The 11,687-nt window shown below is 35.4% G+C and overlaps 1 protein-coding gene across 1 annotated transcript in view; it reads right to left on the bottom strand.

Annotated features, from left to right (window-relative positions):
• Positions 1–338: 338 nt before the first annotated feature.
• The window catches only part of ZNF484 (zinc finger protein 484), a 28,390-nt gene continuing 17,041 nt past the window's right edge, over positions 339–11,687 (bottom strand). The window contains exons 3-5 of the mRNA XM_068553214.1: positions 10,463–10,589; positions 10,092–10,187; positions 339–3,635 (exon numbers count right to left, since the gene is read on the bottom strand). Coding sequence (XP_068409315.1) covers positions 1,411–3,635; positions 10,092–10,187; positions 10,463–10,589 — 2,448 coding nt within the window. The 3' untranslated portion in view covers positions 339–1,410. The remainder of the gene's footprint in view (positions 3,636–10,091; positions 10,188–10,462; positions 10,590–11,687) is intronic.

Below are 11,687 nucleotides of genomic sequence, written 5' to 3'. Positions count from 1 at the left end.
AGTTTCAACTAACCAGAAAGAGTATAACAATTCTAAATATGAATGTATGTAAAGACAAAGACTTAAAATATATAAAACAAAAACTGGTAGCTCTAAAAGAGAGACAAATTCACAATTATTCTGGGAGATTAGTACACACATTCTTTTAGTATCTGATAGAATAAAAGATCAAAAAAAGTTTAAGAATACAGAGGATTTGAAACACAATTGATTAATTTGTAGAGATTGAAAGGAAATAGGAGTACTCCTCCAAATGTGCAACTATCTTCTAAGAATACAAGTTCAAATTCAAGACAATTGCCTCATAATAACCTAGTATGTAATAATAAATATGTAGAGAATGCATTAACAAAATTGGAAGGAAAGAATTCTAGGTTTTAAAACTCATTTTCTTAATTTGTCTCTTTTTCAAACAGAAATCAGTAAAAAGTAGGGGTTTCTGTGGAAGATGCTGAGAATCCAGAGTGCTAAATCTGTGCTACAGATTTAGCAGAGTGCTAAATTCCATGATCTCAGGGCCAGTTCTAGTGTGACAGGTAGTCTATGGGGTGCTGCTTACATCACTGATAACTTTTGGGATATAGGCTGGGAGCACTTTATACCTCTTGGGCATGAGTTATCTGCTGCCATGGCAGGGAATTAGTAAACGAGGGAACATATTGGTTACCTAAAGATGCCTGTGAATATTCAGGTAAGTCTGTGGTTCTGATTTGCCAATCTCAAAGTCAAACTGTAAATTTTAAATTTACTAATCCAAATTTCCACACACTGATAAACATTATAAACAATAAATAATACTGACTTCCCAAAGAAAAAAAAAGTAGAGTCCTTCTTTGTGCCTTTAATGTCAATTTTCACAAAAACTTCTAGCTTTTCTTCATTATAGACCTGAATTGTCTATACTGTTGCCTTGATTTCAGTGTCCTTAGGGTGCTTGGACTATGAAAATTTTTCTTAGAACACTGTTCTAAGAAACTGTTCTAAGAACACTGTTCATTAAGAAATTCCTTTGGTCAACATTGAATATTTTTGCTATGCAGGGCATGAAAAACTCAACAGCCCTGACTTATGAAGCTGCTTATCCAAAATGTAAAACAAGAAAGATTGCCAAGTTATCTCCTTCCATATGTATTATTATTTGCAGGGGCTTGACAATCCCAAGTAACCAAGCATGGCCATTAAACACTGCTTAAACACTTTCTCCAGAGTGTCTCCCCATATGTATAAAACTGGACGTCAGCTATGAGATCCAGATATTCATACTTCTGACTAGATAAAGTGACTTTGGTTACCTCTTGCTTCTTAGTCAAGCTATAGCTCCTCAAAACTTTTATCCCCACACCATGATTGTGGCACTGAGCATTCTACTTCCCCAGTATCAGATTTATGATGTATACTGAGTTGTGCTTTCTAGTTGAAGGCTTTCCTAAAGTCACTACATTTATAGGGTTTCTGTTTAGTATGAATTTTCTGGTGTTTAATAAGATTTGATCTGATGGTGAAGGCCTTTCCACATTCAGCACACATATATGGTTTCTCTCCTGTGTGAATTCGATGATGTTCAAGGAGTTGTGACTTCTTAATAAAGGTCTTCCCACAGTCACTGCATTCATAGGGCTTCTCTCCAGTATGAATTCTCCGATGTCGATTTAAGTGTGACTTCTGGATGAAGGACTTCCCACATTCAGTACAAATATAAGGTTTCTCTCCTGTATGAATTCTCTGATGCATAATTAGTGTTGATTTTCTTGCAAAGGCTTTCCCACATTCACTGCACTCATAATGTCTTTCTCCAGTATGAGACTGCTGATGTATATGGAGGCCTGACTTCCGAGTGAAGGCTTTTCCACAGTCATTACATTTATAGGGTTTCTCACCAGTATGAATTTTCTGGTGTGTAAAGAGATTTGATCTGTCAGTAAAAGCCTTTCCACATTCAGCACATCTGTAGGGTTTCTCTCCTGTGTGAATTTGCTGATGTACATGAAGCTGTGATTTCTTTGTGAAGGATTTCCCACAATCACTGCATTCGTAAGGTTTCTCTCCAGTATGAATTCTCTCATGTGTAATAAAATGTGACTTATGGAAGAAGGCCTTCCCACATTCAGTGCAAACATAGGGTTTTTCTCCTTTATGAATTCTCTGGTGCATACTCAGTGTTGACTTCTGAATAAATGCTTTCCCACATTCACTGCATTCATAATGTCTCTCTCCAGTATGACATTTCTGATGTATCCTGAGTCGTGACTTCCAGGTGAATGATTTTCCACAGTCGCTGCATTTATAGGGTTTCTCTCCAGTATGAATTTTTTGGTGTTTAATGAGATTTGACCTATCAGTAAAGGCCTTCCCACATTCAGTACATATATAGGGTCTCTCACCAGTATGAATTTTCTGGTGTATAATGAGATTTGTCTTGTGGGTGAAGACCTTCCCACATTCTGAACATATAAAGGGATTCTCCCCTGTGTGAATTCGCTGATGCACATGGAGCTGTGACTTCTTTATAAAGGACTTCCCACAGTCACTGCATTCATAAGGTTTCTCTCCGGTATGAATTCTCTCATGTGTAATAAAATGTGACTTCCGGATAAAGGCTTTCCCACATTCAGTACATACATAGGGTTTTTCTCCTGTATGAATTTTCTGATGCATATTTAGTGTTGATTTCCTTGTGAAAGCTTTCCCACATTCAGTACATTCAAAGTGTTTCTCGCCAGTATGAACTTTTTTATGTATATTGAGGTTTGAATTCTGAGAGACATTTTTCCCACATTCATTATAATTATAGGTTTTTTTCCCTCCAGTATGAATTCTCTGGTGTCTGAACAGATCTGACTTTTGGATAAAGGCTTTTCCATGTGGACTGCATTTACAATCAGTGTCCTCAGTGTGAGGAGTTTTCTCATGGTTTGAATTGAGGGAAAAGTCCTTCCCGTATTCAGTGCATATATAGGGTTTCTCTCTTGTATAAACCTGAGGTACAGCAAATTGGGACTTCCGAGTGAAGGCTGTTTCACATTTGCTGCACTCATGATGTTTCTCTTCAGTATAAATCCTTTGATGCACAAAAAGGTGTGACTTATGGGTGGAAAGTTTTACACAATCAGAAAATAAATAGAGGTTCTCCCCATGAAATTTTTGATGTTGAATGAGAGTTTGCTTATGACTCAGAAGTTTCTTACATTGATTATATTCACAAGCATTCATTTCTGTATGAGAATTCATATGAGTAAAGATATCATATCCAATAATCTTATCAAAATTTTCTGTTGCATTGTTTCTATTATAATTACACAGGCTTACAATAGGCTTCAAACTCTTTTGAAATGAGTCATAGTTATGGAGTCTTTTTCTTGAAGGAACAAGGTATGTGTTTACATGAAATATTTTCCTAATGTCTTTATCATATTCACAGTCTCCCTCATTAGTTAGTGTATCCTTGTTGATGAAGGCAACATGACTTAAATATTTGTTCTGGTTTTCCTCACATCTCCCTGTCTGTTCATCATCTTGCCACAATTCTTCTAAAATGGAATACAGGTCATCTCTTGTGAAGAGATTAATTTTCTCAAACTGGATTGAAACTTCTTCAGACATTCCCTGTTGTGACGTTTCAAAACCAATACCCTGATCTAAAAAAAAAAATAAAATAAAACACACAAAGAACAGTTAGCAGAACACAGAAGGGATGATACATAGAGTGGATGCAGGGTGAACACAGAGAAATGAAAGAGGTTTATATAAACATAATAATAAATATAGATAAATATAAAAAATATGAATAAATATATGTGTAGTAATCTCTTTATATATAATAATATGCAATAATAAAATAAGCATTAACATTACATTTACTGTCTGATAAACAATAGCATTTAGATTTGCCAGGCATTTTTCCAAGTTCTAACTCATTTAAACATCATCACAACCTTTTGCTATTGGTGTTATTATTGTCCCTATTTTACAGATGAGGAAACTGAGCCACAGAAGAGTTAAATAGTGTGTCCAAATCAAATGTTTAGTAATTGGGGAAGATGAGATTCAAACTGAAGTATATCAGTTCTGTGCATGTAGCAGAACGACATAATAAGGTGTCAGAGGAACAAAATGACAAACTATGTGGCTAAAAAGAAGTGTTTCTGAGTCTAGATTCTTACTATCCTTCATCTATAAATCCTAATATCCCTGCTTTCTCTTTTCCCTATTAACCACTCTGCCTTAAATACCAACTTATTTATGTTTAGAAAACTATTGTAGCCTCAGTCATCCTGAATTAGCTTTACCATTACAAACAATAAATGTATGTATATGATTCAATTCTTTATGTCCTGTTTGGGGTGCACATACATGCATCTAATAGAAAGAATATAACAGCAAAAAGGGCCAACTCTGAAGCAGAGACTGAAAGTTGTCCATCAAAATCTGTCCCCTTCCTTCAACAGTATTAAGCTTGTAGCCAAGCATGTGTCTACCTCAAAACAATAGGTCTGTAAAGCCTCATTTGTCATTAGGTAAAGCCAAGTAATTCAGTTATCACCAATCAAATGGGAGTAAAAATTATATTTGTTGTAATCAGGCCAAGGTCTTAAGGAAGTGGGTGTGTCTCCCAAAACCCTCTTCTCTTCCCACTGGCTATATTCCAGACTTGCAGCTGGCAATGCGCAAGGCAGAGATCAGAAAACTACAGCCCTCAGGCTAAATCCAGGCCTCTACCCAAAAGCTAAGAAAGGATTTTACAGTTTTGAATGGTTGAAAAACAAAAGAAGAGTAATACTTCATGGTACATGAAAATTATATGAAATTCAAATTTCCATGTCCATAAAGTTCTTATTGGAACACAGCCACATCCATTCATTGATGTACTGTCTATAGATGCTTTGGGGCTTCAAAACAAAATTGAGTAATTATGACAGCAATCACATGCCTCACAAAGCCTGAAATATTTACTTCTGGGCCTTTACAGAAGATGTTTGCTGACCCCTGCTCTAGGAGATGATGGTGCAATGACTTTCTAGAAAGTCTGTCCCTAAATAGTCATTGGAAGCAGAGTGGCCTGGCAGACCTGGACCACTCACTTTGGAACTGTCATGTGATGGGTCAATGTTTATATTCTCTAAGTCACTGTTTCTTGGGGGTCTCTCAGTGACAGGGGCTTAGTTTTACTCCAATATACCATTCTTGCCCAGAATAAGAATCACTAATATTCCAAATTCTGGAATAGTGTGTAAGACATAGTAGATTCTCAGTAAATATTTAAGTAAAAATTAGATTATTCTTGAATATAGACACAGTCTAACCTCATATCCATTTCATTCTATCTCTAGGGCCTTGTAATGTCCCCAGACACATTCTTTAATTTTTATATTACATTTTTGCTCACGCACATTAATGGCTTTCATTAATCCTGAGGACCTCTAATACTGATTTCTAAAAACGGATTTTCATCTTTTGCAACCTTTCACTTTCTTTAGCTTATAAACCCATTGCTACGCCTGACAACATTTACATTATTACCAACAATGTTCAATGTAAAAAATTTGCTCCTGTGGTAAAAAGTTTATCCATAATTCCTCTGTCACACATTGAATTACTCATTCAATAAAATACAGAGTCATAATTCAGGCCAATAAAATGAATGTATGCAAGCTATCTTTCCACCAGTCACTAAAGTCTATTTTATTACTGAATCCAAACATATATTCTGTTCCTTTGCCCCATTAAGCTTCCTTTTTCTGATCCTCTGTTCCTATTCAAAACTCATTTTCTTCATGGATCATTTAGGGTTCTATGCTCTGAAAATGAATCTCAAATCTCAGCACAACTCTAGGAGGGCTCTCTTTTCTTGTAACTTAAAAACAAACACAGATATTTCTGAGCCTTTCATAGTCATATTTAATCGGCATAGATTTGTACAATAACAAATGCTTAATGCTCAAAGCCTGAAATTTTAAACATTTCTTGCAGTTATCTTCCCTTTCTAATTACAATTATTGGCCCTTTGAATTACTCCTAGCAGAAAAATTTTCAAATCCCTCTGAAACAGCACAAAATAACCTCCTCTGCCTATCACATAAATTAAGGAAGTTAATTTCACTAACTATTCTCTAAGGAAACATTTTTAAAATGAGGTAAAAGACTCAAGTTATCACACAAATTAATGTCGTTTTCTCTGAATTTCTGGGGGTTGGAGAATTAGAAAAGGGAAAAAGCAATGTATGCTGTAATAGTTAGGTCCAATTCAAGGAGTAAGTGAAACCTGAGAGCAAAGCATAAGTATGTGGATTATCTGAATAGGCAGATAGGTTAGAAAATAAAGGGTCAGATGCAGGGGGATCATTAAAGAAAATGTTAAAACAAAGTAAACATGATTATGGAAACTAAACAGAGATAAATGTGAATTGCAAACATGAGGCATGTTCTTCCTTTAGTTTATAAACCCATTGAGAGAGGAATTTGTCATATGTTAGATAATATTTTGCACCATATAGCTATGACAAGATAAGCAGAATATTTTAATCAGCATCTAAGAAAAAAAGTTTAAAAAAAAAGGAAACAGCACATCCAAATAGGGTTAGAATAATCCGGGCATAAGTAAATACAGACATGATTTTGGTGATATCACTGGAAAGTAAAAGGAGGAGGGCATCTAACTGATATTTTCTAAAAGAGAAAAATTCGTAGAAAGAGCATAAAGAATTGTTTGAGAAGATGAGTCACAGGGAAAAGCAAAAAGCACAATAAAATATGACAAAATTTTGAAAGGTGCGCCATCTGCTGTCAGCATGCTGCATTGTAACTGCTCTTCCTCCACACAAGCAGCCACCTGATGGGCCCTTATATGTGTAAGGTATCAGTTGTTCCCCTGAAAGCTGTATACAATGGGGGCCAATGCCTCCTTGAGACACACAACCAACAGTGACAGGTTAAGACTTGTTCACGATTCTGGAGTCAGTCATGGCTTATGCCAGAATTGAGACACATGATTCAATCTGAGACACATAGATAGGTCTAGGTCACTTTAAGGAAGGCGTTGTCCTTTACATATGTCCCATAATGCCAATAACTTCCAACTTCAATTGGTTAAAAATATGACAGAGCATTATAATTTATTTATATTGTTTAAAATCTTATGAACACTGCTAAGGTCTGTGTGTACATTATATGTATTTAAACTGTGTTGATAGATTATTTGTTTTTGCTTCTTTCACATAACATTTCATAGTACATTTCTGTATATTAGTACTTCCTATACTTATAATTTTTTTTATAGCTATGGTAGTTTTTTCCTCTGTTTGGACCATTTGGGTTGTTTAGTTTATCCTCATACATAGTGTAGCCATAAACATCTTTGTGTCAACTTCTTGACTTTTCTTTTGCTTACATTCTTGGAGTATGTCCCCAAAGTAGAATTTCCAGGGCAGGAAGCATGTTCAGTTTAATATCACTTATTATATGTTTCCAGAGTTCTTTCCAGAAAGATTTGGCTAAACTTACAGAGCTTTCAGCATTGTACCTGTTTCTCAATGTACCTGCCATCATCGTTTTAATTGTTATTTGTTTTTTGCTGTTTTTATGTTTGTCATTTTTATTTCAATTTCACTTATTGCTAATCAGCCTACAAAATATACATATAAATGTGATTATTTACTCTGATTCTTATTTCCACTTATTAAGTATACTCTGAGAGAATAACTATATCCTCACCCACCCACAGAGAAAAAAAAAATATGACAGAGACTTGTGGGACTCAGCAAATGTAGCATAAAGTAGCACAGCTCAAAGTGTGTACTCACCAGAGAACAGTAAAGCCACAGAACAAGAGAAGAAAGACCCCTTGGTGGTGGTCATCGTCTAAAGATCCTGCTTACTACACCAACTGTGAAGTCACCTGTGGAGGAGGAATGGACTCCCACCCCAAATTTGGTTCAAATGTCAAGAGTAATGATTTGACACACATACCAATAAGGTGTGAAAAGGTTGGGATGTGGGGCTAAGCTGACTGATAGAGTGCAACTTCCCACTAGTACCAAGGGAGAGACCACCTGGGCTTTCTTGTCAGTTTTCCCAGATGTGGGGCAGAAGGTGAAGAGACAGTGGTGAAGTTTAGAAGGTGTCAGCAGTCAAATACCAAAAATGAAGTCAGAATCTACTACAAGGTACATGATAAGATGTTCAAAATATTTTGTTATTAGAGAAACACAAATTAAAACAATAGTTAGAAATTAAAATCCATCAGATTAGCCACCTTATGTGAAATTATTAAAAATATGGGCAGGGATGTGGAGAAACTGATGCCCTTGTATGTTCAGGGGATTGCAGACTAATACATCCAATCTAGAAAACAACATGTTTATACTTAGTGAAATAAAGTATTAGTATACTCAGTAATAAAACAATCCCACTACTCTTCCTCAAGAAATTCTCATTTCCTATAAGAATAGTTCATGAAGAAATTTATTACAGTACTAGTTGTAGTAGCTAGAAAACTGGACAAGTAAATGTGGCATATATACACACTATGGAATGTATGCGTCAATTAGAAGAAATGAACTAGAAAAGCACATTGTAACATGAACCAATTTAGTTCTGAGAGAAAAAAATAAGAAACTGAGTAGGACATACAGCACAGTACCATTTCTATAAATTAAAATGACCAACAATTTAAATTTTATAAATACCCCACAAATTCAAGGATAGATTGCAAACATATCAAATATAATAGAGCAGTTGCCTCTGGGAAGAATAAAAACAAGTAGGGAGTGAGGATTAAAAGGGATAAATAAAGAAATAAAATAAAATAATTTTTTAAATTGTAAAATAGGGAATTCCCTGGCCGTCCAGTGGTTAGGACTCTGAGCTTCCACTGCACGGGGGCACAGTTCGATCCCTGGTCAGAGAACTAAGATCCTGCATGCTGCAGGGTGTGGCAAAAAAAAAAAAAGAAAAAAGTTATGAAAGAAATAAAATAAGAAGGGAAGCTTAAACAGAGTGATGAATATATTGACTACAAACTGAGGACTGTAATTTACTCAATTTCCTGCACACAAGGTACAGAAACTTTTTGTAAAATATCAAAATTAATAAATTAATCAGAAAGACCTAGTGAGTGTTGTGTTACACTAGCCAGGTAGGAAGAAAATGTCAGGAAGCATAATTACTAATGTCACATACAGCAAAAAACTGTCCCCAAATGTAGGTAATGGTACCCTCAAAGTCAACAGTTGGAGGAGAGGCATGGGAGAAGATATAATAAGGCCATCTCTAGATGACAATTCTGAAGCACTAAGGGAAAAGAAAAAAAATGAAAAGAAATCAGCAGGAGTGTGACCCACAGTAATTTTTTAAAAAAACAACTCTATGAGCCCCTGAATATGTAAGAAAAGGATTTAAGACCTTGATGGAGGTAAAAAGAATAAAAAATGCTATAAAAAGGGAGAAAAAGCAAAAAAGCAGTATCCTAAATCCAATGTACCAGTAATTGTAGCACATCCCTCCTAAAAAGTCAAGCAAAGTGGGATGAAGAGAGTGGCATGGACATATATACACTACCAAATGTAAAACAGATAGCTAGTGGGAAGCAGCTGCATAGCACAGGGAGATCAGCTCAGTGCTTTGTGACCACCTAGAGGGGTGGGATAGGGAGGGTGGAAGGGAGACGCAAGAGAGAGGAGATATGGGGATATATGTATATGTATAGCTGATTCACTTTGTTATAAAGCAGAAACTAACACACCATTGTAAAGCAATTATACTCCAATAAAGATGCTTTTTAATTAATTAATTAATTAATTAATTAATTAATTAAATTTAATTAAATAGACAACCAGCAAGGACTTACTGAATAGCACAGGGAACTGTGTTAAAAAAAAAAAAAAAATTCAAGCAACGAAGACACTGATATTGGACGGGGCCTGAAGTGGGGATGGCATTTAGATGTCCAAGGGGAAAATATCAACTCTATCCATGCAGTTCCAAAAGTTCAGAATGTTGAGAAACATCATATTAGTAGCACTTCAAAGTTGTCAGCCTCTGCCAGTACAACTGCAGTTTGGTCGTACTATCTCTTATGCTTTTTGTTCCCTACTCACCTAGATAGCTCTGGCTTGAGATTTCACCATCCAACATACATGGCTCTTCTCCCCGCTCCAAGCTGAAAATGACTTCTGGTTTGGGAACTTGACACCCTAATAACAGGAAATGATAGAATACTTGATTTCAGAGGTCATACAATGAAATATTCCATTTACTTTCCAGAAAAGTTCATGGGGAACAGAAGTATATTCATAATATTGTTAAGAACATAGGACAAAAAATAAGGACAAAACTATTACACACTTCAGATGTCCTGCGGTCTTTAGAAGTCCCACGTACCTCAGAAACATTACAGATTTCAGAAATTCCACTGAGAAAGAAAATACACTCAATTAGGTACAGCCTTACCCAGCAGAGCTGTGCTTACCAACTGAGATCAAGTTGAAATAGTTTTCCAGCATTACATCCCTGTATAGACTTTTCTGAGCAAGGTCCAACTGTTGCCACTCCTCCCTGCTGAAGTCTACAGTTACATCCTTGAAAGACACTGATCCCTGGAAAAACACATGCTTATTCAATGTAAAGGATCAGGATTGCAGGACAGGAACAAGATATTTAGAAACTTGTTTTTAATAATTTTTAACATGATACAACATATAAGATTCCCACTAAACACCTAAATTTTACATTATTATTTCAAGAAAAAAATAAATATTAAAAGTATCATGCCATTCTTTCTATGGTTCTGATAATATTATGGTGTTTTATTTTGTTTTGTTTTTATCTGTGTGCTGGTTACAAAAGAATAAGCTGTGAAAACTCAACAAGCTGCATACATGATTTGTGCATTCTTTTCTATGTATGCCATATTTCATTAACACTTCACTTAGAATATATCTTCTGCTTTTCACTTTGCACTCATCAATCTACTGTCAATTCTTTCTTTAAAAAAGATAAATAAAATAGGCTTTTTTTCCAATTAACTGTGTGGTATTGGCATAAGTATAGACGATAGAATTCAACGGAATGTAACCAAGAATCGAGAAATAAATCCTCATATTTATGGTAAACTGATAATTCAACACAGGAGTCAAAACAATTTAAAAGGGGAAAAACAGTCTTTTCAACAAATGGTGCTAGGACAAGTGGACATCCACATGCAAAAAAATGTGGTTGGACTCCTACCTCATGCCATATTAAAAAAATAAACTTAAAATGGATCAAAACACCTAAATGTTCTTAAGTTTTAGCTAAAAAGGGTATATCTTTGTGACATTGGATTTGGCAATAATTTCTTTTTTTTTTTAATAGATCTTTATTGGAGACTAATTGCTTCACAATACTGTGTTAGTTTCTGTTGTACAACAAAGTGAATCAGCTATATGTATACATATATCCCCATATCCCCTCCCTCTTGAGCCTCCCTCCCACGTTCCCTATCCCACCCCTCTAGGTCATCACAAAGCACCCATATGATCTCCCTGTACTATGCTGCTGCTTCCCACTAGATAAGTATTTTATATTTGGTAGCATATATATGTCGATGCTTAGATATAAAATCAAAAGCACAAGCAACCAAAGAAAAAATTAGGTAAATTGGACTTTATCAAAATTAAAAACTTTGTGTTTAAAAGGATACCATCAAGAAAGTG

The sequence above is a fragment of the Eschrichtius robustus genome, chromosome 10 (assembly GCF_028021215.1).
Source record: "Eschrichtius robustus isolate mEscRob2 chromosome 10, mEscRob2.pri, whole genome shotgun sequence".
Taxonomy (NCBI): domain Eukaryota; kingdom Metazoa; phylum Chordata; class Mammalia; order Artiodactyla; family Eschrichtiidae; genus Eschrichtius; species Eschrichtius robustus.
Note: the sequence above shows the minus strand (reverse complement) of the source record. Positions and strands in the feature narration are given on the sequence as shown.